The sequence below is a fragment of the Nannospalax galili genome, unplaced genomic scaffold, assembly GCF_000622305.1.
Source record: "Nannospalax galili isolate Female #2095 unplaced genomic scaffold, S.galili_v1.0 scaffold788, whole genome shotgun sequence".
Lineage (NCBI taxonomy): Eukaryota > Metazoa > Chordata > Mammalia > Rodentia > Spalacidae > Nannospalax > Nannospalax galili.
Genome location: NW_008359996.1, coordinates 857,238 through 877,820, shown reverse-complemented (window position 1 = coordinate 877,820; position 20,583 = coordinate 857,238). Strand labels below are relative to the sequence as shown.

The window sequence follows — 20,583 nt, the reverse complement described above, 5'->3', positions numbered from 1 at the left end:
ATTGAGTTCAAGGCCAGCCTGGTCTACATAGCAAGTGCCAGGCCAGCTGGGGCTACAGGGAGACCCTGTCTTGAGAAGACAATGAGGGAGGGAGGGAGGGAGGGAACTGGGGCAGGGGGGAGGGAAGGAGGGAGGAAATTTTTTAGGAAGGAAAAATTTATTCAAAACAAAACAGGTAGAATGAGGTAGATATTCCCAAATATTGGATTGAGATAAAGTAGGAACACTGAAAACCTAAGAGTCCACAAAAGTGTGGAAACTGAGGCCTGAGGAAGAAACAGGACTGCCAAATCTGGAAGTTGTTTTCTTCTTCTGACTGCTGGTTCCGTTTCTCTCCCATCTAGGACAACAACGCATGAAGTACTATGAATTGATTGTCAATGGCTCCTACACCCCTCAGACTGTGCCCACCGGTGGCAAGGCCCTTAGTGAGAAGTTCCAAGGTTCTGGTACAGCCCCTGAGATGGTGAGAAGCTTGTGGGTGCCATAGTGTTAGGCTCATGGACAGTGCCTAGCCATCAGAAGCAGGAGTCGTTCCTGGGAAGGTCCTAGATGTCACTGTTAAATATAGGAAGAGCTGAGAAAAGATGCCTAGATGTTTTCAGAAAACAGGAACCAAGAGTCTTGGGTTAGGGCAGGACAAATTTCCAAATAATGCATGATCTCTTTTCTTTTTCCCTTGTCTCACTCTCCAGGCTGAAGCCCGCCGGCGCTCTTCCTCTGACACAGCTACGTACCCAGCAGGCACTGCTGTGGTGGGCACCCCTGGCAATGGCACTCCCTGCTCCCAAGATACAAATTTCTCCAGCAGTCGACAAGACACCCCATCTTCCTTTGGCCAGTTCACCCCTCAATCCTCCCAAGGAACCCCCTACACGTCTCGGGGTAGCACCCCCTACTCTCAGGACTCTGCCTACTCCAGCAGGTACAGCGTACACCCCATCTCTGGCCCTAGCCATCTGATTCCAGGAGCTGTGACTAGGAAGAAAGACCCCAGAGTCTCTGAGAAGGAGTTGGAAACCATTTGTTTTAGTCTATATTTGCTGCCATCAGGGACAGTAACTTGGAACCTAACCTTTAGTTGTTTTGGAGGCATGTAGAGAGGCTTTGAGTATGTGAAACAGTCAGGTTTGCTTGCATAGAGATGAGCCTAGCTAAAGCTTCCTTTTCTTCTCCAGCACCACTTCAACCTCCTTTAAACCCCGGCGGTCAGAGAACAGCTATCAAGATTCCTTTTCTCGCCGCCATTTCTCTGCATCTTCAGCTCCTACAACCACCTCTACTGCCATCTCAGCCACCACTGCAGCCACTGCTGCCTCCTCCTCTTCTTCATTGTCCTCATCTTCCTCATCGTCCTCTTCCTCAGCCACTCAATTTCGTGGTTCTGACTCCAGCTACCCAGCATATTATGAAAGCTGGAATCGATACCAGCGCCATACTTCCTACCCACCCCGCCGGGCAACTAGGGAGGATCCTCCTGGGGCCCCTTTTGCTGAAAATACAGCTGAGCGCTTCCCACCTTCCTATACCTCCTATTTGCCCCCTGAGCCCAACCGATCCACTGACCAAGACTACCGGCCTCCTGCCTCAGAGGCCCCACCTCCAGAGCCTCCAGAACCTGGTGGAGGTGGTGGGGCACCCAGCCCTGAGAGAGAAGAAACTCGGACTTCCCCCCGCCCAGCCTCACCTGCCCGTTCTGGCTCCCCAGCCCCAGAGACCACCAATGAGAGTGTACCCTTTGCTCAACATAGCAGCTTGGATTCCCGCATTGAAATGCTGCTGAAGGAACAGCGCTCCAAATTTTCTTTCCTGGCTTCTGACACGGAGGAAGAGGAGGAAGAGAACAACAGTGCCGGCCCTGTGGCTAGAGATGCAGGGATTGAGGTGCCTTCTGGATCAGGTCATGGGCCTTGTACACCCCCTCCAGCCCCAGCTAATTTTGAAGATGTAGCACCTGCAGGGAGTGGAGAACCAGGGGCTACCCAGGAGTCCCCAAAGGCCAACGGACAGAGCCAGGTGAGTCTGGGGCCAGCCATGGGCGCTCCCTGGGGCCTGGGAAGCAGGGTTATAGCCAGGGGAGAGGGAAGGTACCTACACAAGAAAACAAGTTTGAGAGAAAGCTCAGGGGACACTAGCAGGAGTTGTCTGTGACCCTCCTCTGCACCCCACAGGCTTCTCCATGTTCTTCCGGAGAGGACATGGAGATCTCCGATGATGACAGGGGTGGTTCACCCCCTCCAGCCCCAACGCCCCCCCAGCAGCCTCCTCCGCCACCACCACCACCTCCTCCCCCTCCCCCTCCCTACCTTGCTTCCCTTCCCCTTGGTTATCCTCCCCACCAACCTGCCTACCTCCTCCCACCACGCCCTGATGGGCCACCCCCACCTGAGTATCCCCCACCTCCTCCTCCACCCCCCCCCCACATATATGATTTTGTGAACTCCCTGGAACTTATGGATCGACTTGGGGCACAGTGGGGAGGGATGCCCATGTCCTTCCAGATGCAAACCCAGATGTTAACTCGGCTCCACCAGCTGCGACAGGGGAAGGGATTGACTGCTGCTTCAGCTGGCCCTCCAGGAGGGGCCTTTGGCGAGGCCTTCCTCCCTTTCCCACCCCCACAAGAGGCAGCCTATGGCTTGCCCTATGCTCTGTATACACAAGGGCAAGAAGGCCGTGGGGCATATTCCCGGGAGGCCTACCATCTGCCCTTGCCCATGGCAGCCGAGCCCCTGCCCTCCTCCTCAGTCTTGGGAGAAGAGGCCCGGCTACCTCATAGGGAGGAAACTGAGCTGGCAGAAGGCAAGGCCCTACCATCAGCAGGCACTGTGGGCCGTGTGCTGGCCACCCTAGTCCAAGAAATGAAGAGTATCATGCAGCGAGACCTCAACCGCAAGATGGTGGAGAATGTGGCCTTTGGAGCCTTTGACCAGTGGTGGGAGAGCAAGGAAGAAAAGGCCAAGGTGAGGTGGTCTAGTGCTAAGGAATGGGAGACTTGGTTCTTGTGTCGAAGGAGGCAGGCCTCTGACTTACCCAGGTTGCCCCATTCTAAACAGGGATAAGAGAATATCAAGTCAAGTAAAGAATAAGGCTGTGGGTACTGTGGGCTTGGGAGAGAGAGGCACAGCAAAAGGTAACAGTGTCAGAAGAGCTTTGTCCTGGCTCCACTGCCTTGCTTGCAGGAGATAAGACCCGTACGTGTTTCTGAGTTTGTCCTCAGTTCCACCAATTAAAAAAGCAGTAACTTTGCAGATTGGCTAAATGATCAGACTTGAGAAACATGCTATGAGGGACTGGTAGAGATGGTGTCAGTACTGTCCTGTCTTCCCGGGGCCTCCTGTTGCTTCTTGGGCAGGAGGGAACGCCTGGGGTCTGGATTCTGCAGCTCAGTCCCCTACTACCTACAGCCATTCCAGAATGCGGCCAAACAGCAAGCCAAGGAGGAGGATAAAGAGAAGATGAAGCTCAAAGAACCAGGCATGCTGTCCCTTGTTGACTGGGCCAAGAGTGGTGGTACCACAGGCATCGAGGCCTTTGCCTTTGGGTCAGGCCTGCGAGGGGCCCTGCGGTTGCCTTCATTCAAGGTATCCATGAATATGGTGGTGGCAAATGTTTCCTTGGGGAAATGGTGGTTAGAGATGGTGGAGGGAGTGGTGATAGTGGTTGAATTTTTTTTTTCTTCTCTCTCCTGTGATTGAGTTCTAAATGGGCCACATCTCTTCTGAATCTGTCAGGTCAAACGGAAAGAACCATCTGAAATTTCAGAGGCCAGTGAGGAAAAGAGGCCTCGGCCCTCCACTCCAGCTGAAGAAGATGAAGATGGTGAGTGGGAGGAAATCAGGCAGAAGAAGAAAGCAGTGATCTACTTCAAGTTTGATAGCAAGCAAGAGACAGGATGAAGGGGTCAGAGTGTCTTTGAGGGCAAGGCACCAAGTGGAGAGCTTGGTATAAGGCTAAAGTGAAAAAGGAATTCCGAGAGGCGTCAGATAGGCCTCTCGCTGGAATCAGAACTTCAAGGGCTCATCTACCCAAGTGCTTTTGTTCCACAACCTTCCTAGTTTGTTAGAGTCTGAGCTGTTGACAGCCTACAATGACTTGAAACTTCTTTGTTTGGTTTTTTTGTTTGTTTGTTTGTTTTGGAACAGGGTCTCCTTGTAGCCCCAGCTGGCCTGGAGCTCACTATATAGACCAGGGTGGCCTTGAACTCACAGAGATCCACCTGCCTCTGCCTCTTGAGTGCTGGGATTAAAAGCAACTTGAAATTTCTTTGATAAGTCTGCTTCCCTGAGAACCCTCTGACCTTAGTACTCTTTTGGGAGACCAGATATGATAAATTGGCTCCTTCTTTCATCCAGCTTAGAAAAAGAATGAAAGATAAAATGAGTGAGATGTATTTCAAACTGTAGCATGTTAGTGTGTTCCAGTTCTGTATCGAGTTTTGGCTTTTCCTGTCTGTAAATCTGGCCTGTCAGTAAAGTGGGCAAAAGTATGTATAAAACTCTGCACGTGGGGCAGGGGAGCAGTACCTTTTTGTTGGTAGAACTGCTCTGTCCTCCTGTTGCAGATCCTGAGCGAGAGAAGGAAAGTGGGGAGCCAGGGCGTCCAGGGACCAAGCCCCCAAAGCGAGATGAAGAACGAGGCAAGACCCAAGGCAAGCACCAGAAGTCCTTTGCTCTGGACAGTGAAGGGGAGGAGGCATCCCAGGAATCCTCCTCAGAGAAGGTAAGGGGCTCAGTGCCCAGTGTCTGTAAGAAGTCTTTTCTGAACTCCTTTTACCCTAACCAGCTTCTCACTGGGCTGGAGCCCAGGCAGCAATGATGTCTTATGGATATCACTTGTCCCTTTTCTGGTAGTCTCCATTTGTCCTTTTCTTTAAGGATGAGGAGGATGAAGAAGATGACGAAGATGAAGATGAAGAAGCTATGGATTCCTCCAAGAAGGAGGCAGAGGCATCAGATGGTAAGTGTAGACAGTTGAATAGAGTTCTGGTTTGGGGAGGAAGAGATTAGACCACCTGGTTTGTCTTTTCCTGAATTCATATAACCTTGCTACCTGGATTTCTGGTCACTCTTGCCCTTTCTAGTGACAGCTGTTTCAGTGACATTTTTTGGAATCCTGGCTCCCTTGGGAGCATTAACCCCATCACTTAGAATGCTCTCTCTGCTGAAACAATTCTCCGCTCTGGACAGCTTAGCAAAGTCTTTTCCTGTATCCTAGAGGTAAAGAGTATGCACTCCCTTCCTGCCCCTTGATGCTGCCAGACTGGACCCTTCCACCTTCATGGGGTTCCTTCCTTACTCCTGCCTTTACCAGACACTTCCATCTACCCATAGACCTGTTGGCTCCCATGTCTACTTGTGTTGTGGATTCATTGTTTAGTTGTCTTCTCCATTCAGAAATACTGTTGAAGGGCTGGAGAAATGTTTGTTAGTGAATAAGAGCACTGGCTACTCTTGCAGAGGACCTGGGTTTGGTTCCCAGCATGTGCATGGTGGCTAACAACTGCCCATAACTCCAGTTCGAGGGAGTCCAACATAATATATCCTTTTTTTCTTTTTCTTTCTTTTATTTTTTTTTTTGTAGCCCCAGCGGTCCTGGAACTTGCTATGTACACCAGGCTGGCCTTGAACTCACAGAGATCCACCTGCCTCTGCCTTCCAAGTGCTGGGGCTAAAGGTGTGTGCCACCATGCCCGGCTCCAACACATTCTTCTTACCTCTACAGGCATGTGGTACACACACATACCCTCAGACACAGACACAATTATTTTTTTTTAATGAGATATGTGTTGAACTCTTTCAGGCAGGTGCTGTTTTTAAGAATTTTAAGGCATAGCCTTGATCAAGACAGATGTGATTCCCTGCTGTGGAGAAGTTGAGGGAGACAGAGGCTTGATGAGTGAACAAGTCCTGCCATTTTGGACAGAGATTAGTCTTTGAGAGTCTGAGGAAGGTGAGATAGAGTGAGAGGTGCAGTAAAACAGAAGCCCCGAGGAAAGACCCACTACATAGTGTTTTCTGCATAGTGATCAAGGAGTACTTGAAGTACTGTAGAGTGGGGGCTGGAGATGGCAGCAGTGATAACCCGAGGCCCCGTCACTAAGGTGGGGGGCTAAGCTATCTGCTAAGAATGAGGACTGCTCATCCTGGGTGTCCTTTGGTTCCCTTCCATCAGTTGTATCATCTGCTTGCTTCTTGAATTTGTCTCCTTTGGGCCTGCTGCTGCTTTCTCATGTAGGTTCTTAACAGTCTTCCAGTCCTCCCATACCCCCAACTGAGGGTTCTCTAGCCTAGGCTGGCCTCAAACTCCATATGTAACCAAGGATGACTATGAATTTCTGATCCTTCTATCTTTGCCTAAGGCGTGTTCAAATTACAGGTAGGCATGTGCCACTGTGCCCAGTTTATGCAGTGCTGGCAGTCAAACCCGTGTTAGACGATCACTCTCCCAACTGACCTACACCCCAGCTCCCTGGCTGTAGAGTTGACTTATTTCTATCCCTCTTCCTCCACTACAGTCCATTTTCCAAACTGCTATTAGAATTATCTTTCCTAAAATGTACATTAACCTTCTTTCCACAAAGTCTTTCCTCGGCTCCTTATTTTCTGCAAAGTGACTCTATCCTGATACTGAATGCTGTTTGTATAATCTAGCATCTGCCCTTATGTTCTGTTCAGCTCTGTCTCACCATGCTACAGTCTCTCCCCAGCCACTACCACCTTCTAATCACCTTCTAATTTACTCAGTTATGGAATTCTTAAATTTATCCATCCCCCCCCCCCAAATTATAAGCATTTGCCAACAGGACAGAACTTCTTGGATTTCTTAGTGCTCTCCCCTGCTTTAGTGATCTATGCATACGGAGCACACAGTGCTTGGGGGCTATGCCGTGTTCCACGTGTATGGAGGTCAAAGGACAACTTGTGGGAGTCACTTATCTCCTTCTCCCATGTGGGTCCCAGGGATTGAACTCAGGTCATCAGGCTTGGCAGCAGGTGCCTGCTGAGTCATTTTTTTGGCCTCTAGTTTTATTTTTTGAGGCAGGGTCTCATGTAGCCCAGGCTGGCCTCCAATCCACTATGTAATCGATGACCTTGAATTTCTGATCCTTCCACTTCCACCTTCAGGAGGTGTTGGTTTTTCCAGGCATGTACCACCATAACTGTTCTTAGGGCTTTTTATTTTAATACATTTTATTATTGAGTATACAAAGTGGGTTTTAGCCGGATACACATCTTTAATCCCCTGTGTGTTCAAGGCCAGTTGGGGCTCCAGGGAGACCCTTTCTCAAGAAGATTAAAAGAGAAAGTAGGGGTTTCATTGTGACACTCATACATTTATGTCATTGTGCATTACTATTCGTTTGTCGTCCCCCCACCTTGCTAGTAGCCTTTCTTTCCCAAATGGGCCCTCCTTCTGCTTCCATGTCACATATGTGCGTTACTCTATTGTTCTTCCCTCTCTTTAGACATCTCTGCCCACCCCCACCTCACCCATGTCGGCTTTACTTTCTACTTTCAGCGCATGTAATGTTTACTCATTCCAGAATTCTTCCTCAGACTCAGTCTTTTATATTATCCTTATGGACCCTGTGCTGGTCTAAGTAAACTGCTTGCCAGTCTCCAGGTCTCTCCTTGTTTTGACCTTCCTGCTTAGTCTCCATTTCTGTGTGGTGGCGACTCCTTATCCTTCTTGATTTCAGCATCTCCTTCTTAGGGAGACCTTCCCTGACTTTTATCTTCCAAGCAGAATCCAGGGCTCCCATCACTGTGTTCTCCATTCCCTTATACTGGTGTTTGTCACCTGTGAATAGATATTTGCTCATCCGACTTCTTGACTGACATCTTGGACTTCCAGAATCTGGCCTAGAGCCTGACACCCAGAATATTTACTCAGTGAATGGTCCCTCAGCTTGACCAAGTGAGGGTCTTCTCGCCTCCCCTGACTGCTCCTTCTGGATTTCCAGGTGAGGATGAGGAAAGCGATTCGTCTTCCAAATGTTCTCTGTATGCTGACTCAGATGGTGAAAACGGTAGTACGTCGGACTCCGAGAGCAGCAGCTCCTCCACTTCCTCATCCTCCTCATCTTCCTCATCGTCATCCTCATCATCCTCTTCATCATCAGAATCCTCCTCTGAAGAAGAGGAGGAGCAGCCAGCAGCCATTCCCTCATCCTCACCACCCTACAGAGAAGTCCCAGAGCCCCTTCAAGCACCTGCAGAGAAGCCTGAGCCAGACAAGGCTGTAGGCTCCCCAGCCACACCCCTCCCTGAAAAGGAGACCTCTCCCGCAAGGCCTACAGGTAGGTGGCATGGGTCTACTGAAGGATCTCTGTGTGTGTCAGTGTCTGAGAGAATGGTGACCCTACATTACTTGCTTGAATTTGTGCAAGAGTGTGTAAACACAAAACCACAGTCTGTTGTCATTTCTTTTGGAGACACTTAAGCCTTAGCACTCAAACTACCATACTAAGCGATTTGCCAGGTGGACCTAAGTGTTTGGCTGCTGATAACATAAAACAGGGAGATCTCCTCCCAAGCAAATTAAGGAGAAAAACCCCAAATTTAAAGAACTTGTGCTAATTTTTCTTAAGCTTATAATGGTGTAGTATACATATTTCGGCAGTTATGTGTATGAGTGTATTGCTTGGATGTATATAAGTGCACCTGTGTCGTACAATGCCCACAGAGGTCAGAAGAGGGCATGAGATCCCCTGGAACTGGAGTTACAGCCAGTTGTTAGCCACCATGTGGGTTCTGGGAATCAGACCCTAGGCCTCTGCAAGAGCAGCCAGTGCTCTTAATCACTGAGCCATCTTTTCAGCCCTCAGTGGGCAAATATTAACACTAAATTGGAACTTAGTTCTCCCTTGCTTTCCTTTGAATATCTGTATGGTCCCTTGTTATTCTGTAGCATGTGGATATGATTTATCCTGCTGTGAGTATTGTTCATTCATGCAACAGAAGATTATTGAGCACTACCACTCAATAGCAGGTACAAGGATTCAATGGTATGTCTAGCAAGCACTGCTCTCACCCTCAGGATGCTTACAGTCTACAGGGAGAGACAGACCAGTTAAGCAATAAGTGCATGAGAAAGCCTCTATTTCAAACTGATAAATACCATGTAGGAAAAGTACAAGGAACTCAGAATCCTGAAGGCATCTGTAACCCTGGGAACATCTTGGGAACTGCTGAAGCACAGTTGGGCTGAAGTCTGAGTAAAGCTGACAAAAAGGCAGGAATTAGCAGATAGTAGGCTTTACCTGAGGCAAAGGACAGCAGGGTGGAAGACCTGGACGAAAGCTAATCTTATGGTAGGTAGAGAACTACAGGTGGTGGGTGGCCAAAACTGTAGGAATAGGTGAAGGCCAGTCCATGCCAGATGCAGAGGCCATCTTAGTAATTTGGTCTTTGTCTTGAGAGCAGTAGAAAGCCATGACTAGATTTGTGATTTGAAAAGATGCAGTACAGAGAGGAGTTGGAGAAGGACCAGTGATGCAGAGAGACTACTGAGTCTGTGAAGAGACGGGGGTGGAGGAAGGAGAGCAATGCAATAGCTAGACTAAGATAGGCTGTCCCTCTGTGGAATCAAGTAGGTTTTCACAACATACTTCAGAGACACATGCACTCCCATGGAGCTCTCCTATGGACATCACTAAGAAGCTATGATTCAAGAGACGGCTACAAGAAGACCTCGTGCTGATGCAGTGCTCTAGCCTAGACTTGAGGATGAGGAGTTGATCTCTCTTGATACTGCATTAGAAGGCCACTTAGAGGGTATCATTCTTCCATTCTGTGGGGTTGGAATGAGAGAGATGTGGAAGACGAGAGACAGGAGGTAGGATAGCATTCAGAGGGATGCAGGTAAAGTAAAAGTAAGGGCAGAGGGCTGGGGAGAGCCCAGGTAGCAAAGTGCTTGCCACAAAAGCTTGAGCACCTGAGTTTGATCTCCAGCACCCACATAAAAAGCTGGATATGGTGCCTTGGCACTTGTAATAACAGCATTGGGAGACAGCCCCAGGCCTGAATCCTAGCTCAAAAAATAAGTGGACAGTTCCATGTGTACAGAGAGAGAGAGAGAGAGAGAGAGAGAGAGAGAGAAGGGTGTGGACCAAAGAAGGTGGTTATGGTAAAGTACAGGGGGAGTGGAAGGTAGGGGTAAAGACATGTAATAGGTCACTTGGTAATGCTACTGACCAGGAAAGGAAATTCAGTAAAGTGACCCAGGATTAAGAAGGAAAGTGGCGAGTTGGAGTTGGGTTAGAATGCCTCTGGACCTCCAGGTAGAAATCTTGGCAGTTGGATTACAGATCTGATGCCCTGGGAATAACAGGCTGGAAACAAGGTAGATAGATGTGATGGGTGTCTGAGAGCAGTGAGAGCATAGATGTGATTCAAGCTCACTTGTACACTGTGAAGAACATGGGATGATAGAGAAGGAGCCAGAGGCTGAAAGCTCTGGAAGAGGTAGGTGGGCAGAGGGCACCAGAGGAGCCTGAAAGGAATGGGGACAAAACCAGAGAGGGTACACTTTGTATACCAAGCAAAGCACAGGTTTTAAAAGGTGTAAGTAAAGACCAGGTGTGGTGGCACACCACTTGGGAGGCAGGTGTGGGTGAATCTCTGTGAGATCCAGGCTAGATAGGTCCTGGTGGCACCCTGTCTTTAAAAAAAAAAAAAAGCAGGGTGGGTGGAGACTTGTTAACATTGTATGCCCGGCTGAGAGATTCCAAAGACAAAAGCTAGAACACCTTTAGGTCTGTCTTCTATTTGGTTTAGTCTTTTCCCCACCAGTCTTTTCCTCTGCTTCTCCATTCCAGCAGAGTATCCAAACCCCCCAGACTCCTATCTTAGACCTTCTCAAGAAAGGTTCTGGTGCTGCCACCTCGGGTCAGGTGGTTTCTTGGGTCTTAGTGGTTTCAGTTAATGATGGCCCTTACTGAGAAGGGCCTTATTCTTAAAGATCCAAGGACACTAGGAGACAGACTGATTCCCCAGAAAGAAGTAAGTGTTGTGTGGCTAAACAGGTGTCTCTAAAATTGAAAGTGATGGATAAATGAAGGAGCAGAGAGAAATTTGTCTGAAGAAGCTGTGTTGTGAGCAGTTTGTTCCTATAGCCACAGTGGACTTGGTTAGGGAGACCTGCCCCAATATGAGAAGAGGCTGGAGGGCCTTGGCCAAGTCCCTGGGGCTTTCCAAGTGTGGTTGCCACTGTCTGAGACTCCACATAATGCCTGGAGCCTAGGGCACAACAGGTCCAAGGGGTTCTCAAGTGAGGAGCATCACCTAAAGGCTATGGGCAATAGGCTGATCACTGCACAGGCAGACTGGGGCTGCCTGCCTTTTAGTTCTGAGATGTGGTAGAGCCAGATCTGAAACCTCTGAGTCCACAGGTACCCCATTGTGGGATGTGTTCTACTCTTGGTCTTGGAAAAGGACTTGAATTCCCAAGTTTCATGGGAGCCCTTCCTTCCCCAGGTTTCCCAGCTTGGGTGTGCATTAAAAAAATTTTACTTTTTTTAATTGTATGTGTATGAGTTTTGCTTCATATATTAAGTGCACCCATGTCATGCAGTGCCCCTGGGGGCCAGAAGAGGGCATTGGATCCCCTGGAACTAGAGTTAAGGCTGGTTGTTAATCACTGTGTGGGTGCTGGGAACTGAACCTGGGTCCTCTGCAAGAGCAACTAGTACTTAACCCCTGAGCCAGCTCTCCAACCCCTGGCTGTGCATTTGATTTTGTTGGTTGTCTCCTATTGGACTAAAGTCCCCTGAGGTCACTGGAAGTCTGTCTTCAAAGTAAGCTTTCCCCATACTTCATATGCATCAGGCTTAGTATGTGCTTGTTAACTGGATTAATGAGCAGGTGCAAAATCCCATCCTGTTCAGGGACGCCATGGGCATGAGGGAGGCAGGTAGTGTCCCCTGTGTACTCAGTTATGTGTGTATATCAGCTTGAGTGTGCCAGATGGAAGCTGATGGAGAGCAGGGCACAGCTTGATAAAGAGAGCCTGCCCCAGTATAGCTGAGCCCAGGTCTCCTGCCCATGATTCTGTCAGATGAGGTTGTCACTCTGGCCTTTCCCCATGTGCTTCCTTCCCCAGGTCCTACTGAGGAACCACCTCCCAGTGTACCACAGCCTCTCCCAGAGCCACCAGCTGGGCCTCCAACTTCTGCCCCCCGCACAGATGAGCGCCCCTCTTCCCCTATCCCCCTCCTGCCCCCGCCCAAGAAACGCCGGAAAACTGTCTCCTTCTCTGCTCTGGAGGAGGTGCCAGCTCCAGAGCCTCCTCCAGCTGCCCCACTGCAGGTCAAGGCTCCTGGCCCAGTCTCTCGAAAAGTCCCACGGGGTGTGGAGCGGACCATTCGTAACCTGCCCCTAGACCATGCATCTCTGGTCAAGAGTTGGCCTGAGGAGGTGGTCCGAGGGGGTCGGAGTCGGGCTGGAGGTCGAGTCCGATCCACTGAAGATGAAGAGGCTGAATCAGGGACAGAAGTGGACCTGGCAGTACTAGCTGATCTAGCCCTGACCCCAGCCAGACGTGGGTTGGCCACCCTACCCACTGGTGAGGACTCAGAGGCCACAGAGACCTCAGATGAAGCCGAGCGCCCAAGCCCTCTGCTTAGCCACATCCTCTTGGAGCACAACTATGCCCTGGCCATCAAGCCCCAACCTGCCATGCCAGCACCTCGCCCCTTGGAGCCAGCTCCTGCCCTTGCTGCACTCTTCAGCTCCCCAGCTGATGAAGTTTTGGAGGCCCCTGAGGTGGTGGTAGCCGAGGCAGAGGAGCCAAAGCAGCAGCTGCAGCAGCAGCAGCAGCAACCAGAGCAGGAGGGGGAAGAGGAGGAGGAAGAGGAAGAAGAGGAGTCTGAGTCTTCGGAGAGCAGCAGCAGCAGCAGCAGTGATGAGGAGGGGGCTGTCAGGAGGCGCAGCCTTCGTTCCCACACGCGACGCAGGCGGCCACCACTCCCACCCCCACCCCCACCGCCTCCTTCCTTTGAGCCTCGGAGTGAGTTTGAGCAGATGACCATCCTGTATGACATTTGGAACTCAGGCCTGGACTTGGAAGACATGAGCTACCTGCGGCTCACATATGAACGGCTGCTGCAGCAGACCAGTGGGGCTGACTGGCTTAATGACACCCACTGGGTCCATCACACAAATATCCTGAGCTGTAGATCAGCCTGTCTGCATCAAAGAGCAAGACACGGGGCTCGTGTGGGGGCAGCCTTCTATGGGGTCACAGGGCAAGGAATGTCATCCTTGGGTTGCTCCTAGGCCTACACTGGTCTCCTTTCTATCTGTCTCACTGTGCCTTGTTTAGCCTTAGGGTTTCCTAAAGACTGTGCGGCTGTCTTCCCTCTGCCTTGTGTCTCTTTTGGCAGAAAAGGTAGTCTGACAGGATGTGATGGCACATGCCTTTAAATCCCAGCACTGGCAGGTGGATCTCATGAGATCAAGGCCAGCCTTGTCTACAAGTGAGTTCCAGGCTAGCTGTGGCTATCTAGTGAGACCCTCTCTGAAAAAAAAAAAAAAAGGAAAGGTAGGCAGTGTTCTGACTTCTTGCATCTGTCTCCTGACACCAAGCATGCGCGTTAGCTTGAACCAGCCATGCTCTGGACTGGGGCTGGGGTGGAGAGGATTCATGGGTTCTGGGGGACTGACTAGTCCTGTTCTCTTCCTTAACACCCTGCACTCACCAACTTAAGCACTCCAAAGCGCAAGCGGCGGCCCCAAGATGGGCCCCGGGAGCATCAGACGGGCTCTGCACGAAGTGAAGGTTATTACCCCATCAGCAAGAAGGAAAAGGACAAGTACCTGGATGTGTGCCCTGTCTCAGCCCGACAACTGGAAGGCGTGGACACTCAGGTAGTGCCCCGAACCCTCACCTGCTACTTACTTCCATTCTTCCCAGCTACTCACCTCCCTGTCTTGGTCACAGGGAACTAACCGGGTGCTTTCTGAGCGACGGTCAGAGCAACGACGGCTACTGAGCGCCATCGGCACTTCAGCCATCATGGACAGTGATCTGCTAAAGCTAAACCAGCTCAAGGTCAGGAAGGGGGCCTGAAGGAGTGAGGAGGCCAGTGAAAAAACTAAAGGAGAGCTGCCCCTGATGGAGTCCTGTGGTCCTGGGGTAGAGGTGGGGTAGGTGGGAGGTCTGCAGGAACGGGAAGGAATTAGGTTGTGGAAAGCATCCAGCAGCGAGAACTACCTTGTCTCCCAGTTCCGGAAGAAGAAGCTCCGATTTGGCCGGAGCCGGATCCACGAGTGGGGTCTGTTTGCCATGGAACCCATTGCAGCTGATGAGATGGTGATAGAATACGTGGGCCAGAACATCCGCCAGGTGAGGTTCCATTCCCAGTACTAGGCCAGTTGCTGATCAAACAACTGGCTTCTCAAACAACATTGATCCTTTGGACAAAGCCTCATTAGCACCACTGCACCCAGCTCTTAAGACTTACCCAGTGAAACCAGGTGTTAGTGGTCAGTCAGTGAACACTGGACAGTACTGACAAAGAATGGTGTTTGATACTACATGAGACATTGGTTGTAGGAGTACTTGACAAGGGACCTAGGATCTCTTAGAGACAATGATGGTCACGCTGAGAGCTGAACGGTCATGATGATGACTCCTGGGGCAGAGCGGGATGGGTGTGAATCCTGTTCAGGATAGCATGTGCAAAGGCCCCAAAGCTGCATACTTTGAGGAAGACAAAGTCAACGTATCTGTTCAGAAAACATCAGTCAGGGCTAGTGATGGTGATGGAAGTGTGAGTGAAGTTGGGAACCATATGGGTTTCAAAGGCTATTCAGCTCTCTGGCTGCCCTGAAAAGAGAGCTAGTGTGGGCTAGTCTAGTAGGGCTTGTGGCAGGTCGAGGGCAAGGTATGGATGAGGTAGTGGCAGCAGAGGTGATAGGAGTTTGTTTAGCCTATGGCCTCAAAGTGGTTGAGAAGACCAGACAGTTATCTCAGGGCACCACCATTAGCCTCTAAGTGTGGTGGTACTGGAGAGATGGGAGCAGCAGGAGGAATGGAAGTGTGATCAAGATCTGTTCCAGTGCAGATGTGAGGTTTGGGGCCCCAGAGACATGGCTGCTATCCAGCAGCCTCACTAGGGTGGACTTTGGCTGGAGATGGAAACCTGGGAGGAGTCCCACTAACAGAGCTGATGGCTAGAACTTTGCAAAGGGTGAGGTCAGGCAGAGAGTGCAGAGGCTGTGTTGCCTATTTCTTGAGAATAGCTGCTCCTTGCTGAACAAGCCATGGTCCTAGCCCAGAGCCTGCCATCTGCTCTCACCAGCTGCCCAGTAGGTGCCTGTTAGGAATAGTCCTAGGAAAGATGGATAGGGTTCAGCTTATGATGTGTCCCACTGTCATTTCAGAAGCTACCCCCATCTCACATTGTACTGTAGGCTCCATTATGACCAGGCAGGCAGATGCTAAAGGAGCCAGTGCTGGTTTCCCCAGAATCCTCTTATGGGTGACTTAGAGTTAGGATGGTTGGGAGCACAGGTGGAACTACAGGCCCAAACCCAATCGGCATGACCTCAGGAGCTGGTCCATGCAGGGGCTGAGGTCTGTGACCTGCGCATCTCACCCTCCCTAGATGGTAGCTGACATGCGGGAGAAGCGCTATGTTCAAGAGGGCATTGGCAGCAGCTACCTTTTCCGGGTGGATCACGATACCATCATCGATGCCACCAAGTGTGGCAACCTAGCCAGGTTCATCAACCACTGCTGCACGGTGCGCTGAGGGTCGGGCCGGGGATCGGGTGGGCAGGAATGAGGTGGCATTGTGGCTTACACTGCTCCCTCCTGCAGCCCAACTGCTATGCCAAGGTGATCACCATCGAGTCTCAGAAGAAGATTGTCATCTACTCCAAGCAGCCCATCGGCGTGGATGAGGAGATCACCTACGACTATAAGTTCCCCCTGGAGGACAACAAAATCCCATGTCTCTGCGGCACCGAAAGCTGCCGTGGCTCCCTCAACTGAGGTGGGGCAGGACTCATGCCCTCACCCCTATTTATTCCCCTTGGTGCCCTGAGCTCCCAGCACCCCCAGCCTTAGTGGGCTCAGCAGGACCCACGTGCCCCTATCTCGATGGCATAGGGATCCTGAGCCCAGCAAGGGAGCTTCAGTCATTTCTGTCTCCCCCATCACCCTTGCCCACCCACCCCCTATTTTTTTTCTTTACGGAGAAGAAGCTGTAAATGTTTTGTAGCTGCCAGCAGCTGTTTCCTGTGGAAACCTGGGGTGCCGGCCTGTACAGATCTATTCTTGGGGGGTTGCATAGCCCTCTGCTTTGTGTTAATGGGGACTTCCCCGTCTGCCCTACGTGCACCCCTCCCCAGTTTAGGGGACCTCTAGGGGCAGTGGCCATGTTCTCCCCCTGGGGGGGGCCCTGGGCCCCCAGTCCTGGGGACTCTGTGCCTGGAACCCTGCCTCATCTGTCCCTGCCAGACCCTGTGGGTCACCCCTCCCACCTGGTATCCGGGAGCTCTGGTTCAACAGGCCAGGTTGGTGGGGGGCAGGCCCTTGTTGGGCTGGATTGTACATATGTTAATAGTGAAAACCCAACACCACATTTTTATAATTGTGATTAAACTTTATTGTACAAAAAATGCTTGGTCAGTGTCTTTGGGGAAGGGCAGGCTGGGATAGGGGGTTGAGGACACAGCAGGGGAGACAAGATGGAAAATGAATGGCCTGGTTTGGGGTGAGTAGAGGGGCTTTCAAGTAAGCCCAGACCTATAGACAGGACCGCTGCTTTGGACCCACCACCTAGCAGGCTGTGGAGCTGGCCCAAGATCTGCCTTCCCCTCCCTTCTCAGAGCCACAGCAGCAGCTGGGCCTCCAGCCTACTGGGAAACCCAGCAGGAGGGAAGAACTAAGGTCATGCAACAGTGATGTCACCCTGTCACCTCTATCCCATTGTCCCCAAATCCCTCAGCACCACCTGGGCAGGTTGTCTTATGTATCCTCCTCAGCCATGGAGAGTGGATTGGCCACCAGGGGGCACTCTGGAAAGAGCATTCCCTACCCCTGCCCCCACCCCCCACCCTCAGGGGTGGAGGCTAGGCTGCCCTCCTTCCTGGAATGGGCCTGGAGGGAGGAGGTGGAGCTAGCGGAAGGAAGGAAGCTTGTGTGCAGCTGGCCAGCCTGGTACACAACCTCTTGTGGCCAGTTTGGGCTCCCTGGGACTGTGGCTACAGGTAGGCAGAGATGATCCTGAGCCCCAGGTGGCCCTCTCTTAGTCTCAGCCCTTCCCACTTCCCTATACCCTTCCTATCCAACTCCCTGCTTCTTACCCTCCTTTATCACCCCCAGACCTTTCCCCACCTATCTCAAACCCTAACCCCTTCCCGAGTCCAGACTCTTTTCGTCCTAGTGACTCAGCAGTTGGCAGGGTCAGAGGGCAGGTAGCCTGATTGCCATAGCTGCAACTTGCAGGATCGACCACACCTCTCCCACTTTCCTGCTCCCATCCACTAGGCCCCTTCTAGGAATAACAGGTGGCTGGAGCACGTGGCATCAGGCAATTCTGGTGAGTTACATTCTCTTCCCACAGCTGGGCATGGCAGAATCCATACAGGCCCCAATGCTGGTATACCTGGTCACAGGTGGCTGTGGCTTCCTGGGGGAGCACATAGTGCGAATGCTGCTGGAGCAGGAGCCAAGGCTCCGGGAGTTGCGTGTCTTTGACCTGCACTTGAGTTCCTGGCTGGAGGAGCTGAAAACAGGTGACTGGAGTGGGCAATGGCATGAGGCGGGTATGGTGCCTCATCCCCTCCCAAACTGGGATGCCCCCCTCCTTGTGGAAAAAATGATTCTTGTTTCTGTGCTCCAGACCACACGATGGGATGAATGAGTCACTGAGAATGTGTGGCTCCCAACAGTACGGACCAAACCCAGCAGCAGCTGGCTCATGGCCCCTGCTCTAACACTCTCGGCCTCTCCACCAGGACCTGTGCAGGTGACTGCCATCCAAGGGGACGTGACTCAGGCCCATGAGGTGGCAGCGGCCATGGCTGGAACGCATGTGGTCATCCACACAGCTGGGCTGGTAGACGTGTTTGGGAGGGCCAGTCCCAAAACTATCCATGAAGTCAATGTGCAGGGTGAGGTGCTAGCTACCTGTTCTTATCCTATACTCCCTAGTCAATGGCCTGATCTTGTCTGTTTGTTCCCCACCCCCTTTTAATCTCGACCTTGTGATTTTTCCTGTGACAACTTACCCTGTCGATAGCCCTGCCCCTATGCCACTGCTTAGCCCTGCCCTTATGCCCCTGCTGTCCCTCCCTCTCCCAATGTGCAGTGGTTCTCCCTGAACCTTGGGTAGAAAGGAAAAAGATGCTGAAGGAAGAAGCCACAGCTTGCGCGCATCCCTTCCTCCCACAGGCACACAGAATGTGATTGAGGCCTGCGTGCAGACTGGAACTCAGTTCCTGGTCTACACGAGCAGCATGGAAGTTGTGGGGCCTAATATCAAAGGCCACCCCTTCTACAGGTGAGTTTAGCCCCACTTAATTTCAGAGCCTCTTTCCCCTCAGCACTGAGTCCTTCCTTTCCCTCCACCAGGGGCAATGAGGACACCCCGTATGAGATAGTACACAAGCATCCCTATCCTTGCAGCAAAGCCCGAGCTGAGCAGCTGGTTCTGGAAGCCAATGGAAGGAAGGTGAGATGCAAAAATGGGGCTTGGAGTCCTGAAGGCAAAGGCAGAATGTGACCCCCAGGCTTCTTTCATTCATCTCCAGCCCAAGGACCCGGGGTAGAGGGGTGTCCTGCAACACCTGCCTTTTGTGCCCAGGTCCGTGGCGGTCTGCCCCTGGTGACATGTGCCCTTCGTCCCACTGGCATCTATGGTGAAGGTCATCAGATCATGAGGGACTTCTATCGCCAGGGCCTGCGTCTCAGGGGTCGACTCTTTCGGGCCATTCCAGCTTCTGTGGAACATGGTCGGGTCTATGTGGGTAAGGACAGGGCTAGGCAAAGGGAGGCCAAGAGCAGGGTAGAAGGACCTGCTCTGGAGGTGGGCAGAATCACAGATGTGTGCCTGGTTCTACAGGGCTCAGGTAGACAATGATTACTGGGCATTTTCTGCATGGGTTGCAGAGGAGAGTATCCATGCAAGCTGAGAGAGCTGACATAAAAAGTATGTCACATTATTGAGACTGGTTCAAAAAAAGGGGGGCAGGGAGGGCTGAATGTAGTTTACATAGTGAGTTCCAGGCCAGCCAAGGCTACACAGTGAGACCTTGTGTCGAAACAGAAAACAAGCATGTCATAGGTCATAGGTTATGCAGAGGACTGCACCAATGGAGCAGCAGCTCCCCAGAGGATGGGGGGAAGAAAAGGGCAGCATCAACACAGGCCTGAGCAAAGCAGCTACAGGAGGGCCAGTGGCTGCAGGGGCTGAGGGAGAAGCAATATTGACCAGACTGTCATGAGATATGGGCAGCATCTGCATTAAGTCCAAATAGGGGGCAGCTGGTGCATGGGCCAGACCAAGGGCCCTCAGTGCATCTCCACCTCCCTCCCTACTGGTAGGCAACGTGGCCTGGATGCATGTGCTGGTGGCCCGAGAGCTGGAGCAGCGGGCAGGACTCATGGGTGGCCAAGTGTATTTCTGCTATGACAAGTCACCCTATAAGAGCTACGAGGACTTCAACATGGAGTTCCTGGGTCCCTGTGGACTTCGGCTGGTGGGTACCCGCCCACTGCTGCCCTACTGGCTGCTGGTACTGCTGGCTACCCTCAATGCCCTGCTGCAGTGGCTGCTGCGACCACTGCTGCTGTACACACCTCTGCTGAATCCCTACACGTTGGCTGTGGCCAATACCACCTTCACTGTCAGCACCAACAAGGCACAGCGCCATTTTGGCTATAAGCCTCTCTTCTCATGGGAGGAGAGCAGGGCCCGCACCATTCTCTGGGTGCAGTCCACGGAGGGTTCAGGCCAGTGATGGTAGACCCAGGGCTTGGAGGCCATTGTAGCACATCACCCAGGTCCTGCAGTCACAACCTAGATAGGGAGAGATGGCTGCCTTCTGGAGCTGGAGGCTCTAGTGCCCTCCACATTTTAAGTAGACAGGCCCTGCCCCTGGGCTGTGTTCTAGGGCAGGGTTTGGGGACAGAATCATCTTTTGGTCTCAACCTGGGCTTTCCATCTAGTTGGCAAGGAACTGATTCCTGAATAATCTCACTACCCCATCCTACTTCTGGCTTCTCAAGCAGGAAGTGGCAAAGATTCCAAGGGCTCATATTGGTCTGCTGAGGTCCAGGCACCATCTTCAGATCTGCCTCCCCCCACATCTCTGGCTTTCCATCAGGGGTTATAGTCCCATTATGTTCTTTAAAAAGTGTATCCCCTTTGGACGTTTATCTTTTAATTTGCTTTAAAGAAAGCTGAGGAAGTCGGTGCCTTTCTGTCTTGCCTCTTCACTCAAATTCAACTCCTGTGATACTGTTAGCTCTCTGCCTGAGGATGCCAGTCATGCTTACCTAGCCTGGATTAAAATCCTTGTCCGAGCCTGTGTCTACCTGTTGCCCCCTCCTCCCAAGAGTCTTCCC

General features: G+C 51.6%; 2 protein-coding genes across 9 annotated transcripts in view; both read left to right on the top strand.

The window, feature by feature from the left end:
* Nucleotides 1-16,631, top strand: part of Setd1a (SET domain containing 1A, histone lysine methyltransferase) — a 25,812-nt gene extending 9,181 nt beyond the window's left edge. For 6 of the 7 annotated variants that reach the window (XM_029559082.1, XM_029559079.1, XM_029559078.1 and 3 more), the window contains 15 exons: nt 345-466; nt 696-925; nt 1,179-2,016; nt 2,172-2,963; nt 3,408-3,584; nt 3,735-3,822; nt 4,565-4,722; nt 4,878-4,959; nt 7,967-8,302; nt 12,106-13,164; nt 13,699-13,871; nt 13,945-14,055; nt 14,230-14,349; nt 15,614-15,751; nt 15,829-16,002. In XM_029559082.1, the coding sequence (XP_029414942.1) occupies nt 345-466; nt 696-925; nt 1,179-2,016; nt 2,172-2,963; nt 3,408-3,584; nt 3,735-3,822; nt 4,565-4,722; nt 4,878-4,959; nt 7,967-8,302; nt 12,106-13,164; nt 13,699-13,871; nt 13,945-14,055; nt 14,230-14,349; nt 15,614-15,751; nt 15,829-16,002 (4,598 nt within the window). Of the gene's footprint in view, nt 1-344; nt 467-695; nt 926-1,178; nt 2,017-2,171; nt 2,964-3,407; nt 3,585-3,734; nt 3,823-4,564; nt 4,723-4,877; nt 4,960-7,966; nt 8,303-12,105; nt 13,165-13,698; nt 13,872-13,944; nt 14,056-14,229; nt 14,350-15,613; nt 15,752-15,828 lie in introns of all 7 variants that reach the window. The other variant, XM_029559081.1, reaches the window with a different exon arrangement.
* Nucleotides 16,632-17,101: 470 nt separating this feature from the next.
* Nucleotides 17,102-20,541, top strand: Hsd3b7 (hydroxy-delta-5-steroid dehydrogenase, 3 beta- and steroid delta-isomerase 7). 2 transcript variants are annotated; one of them, XM_029559086.1, is made up of 7 exons: nt 17,102-17,222; nt 17,579-17,750; nt 17,973-18,128; nt 18,409-18,517; nt 18,643-18,688; nt 18,821-18,983; nt 19,561-20,541. In XM_029559086.1, exons 2-7 carry the CDS (start codon nt 17,585-17,587, stop codon nt 19,974-19,976), a joined length of 1,056 nt encoding a protein of 351 aa, XP_029414946.1. In that variant the 5' UTR covers nt 17,102-17,222; nt 17,579-17,584; the 3' UTR covers nt 19,977-20,541. The 2 variants fall into 2 exon arrangements, with proteins under 2 accessions (XP_029414946.1, XP_008822042.2); XM_008823820.3 differs by having other exon boundaries at nt 18,589-18,688.
* The last annotated feature ends 42 nt before the right edge of the window (nt 20,542-20,583 follow it).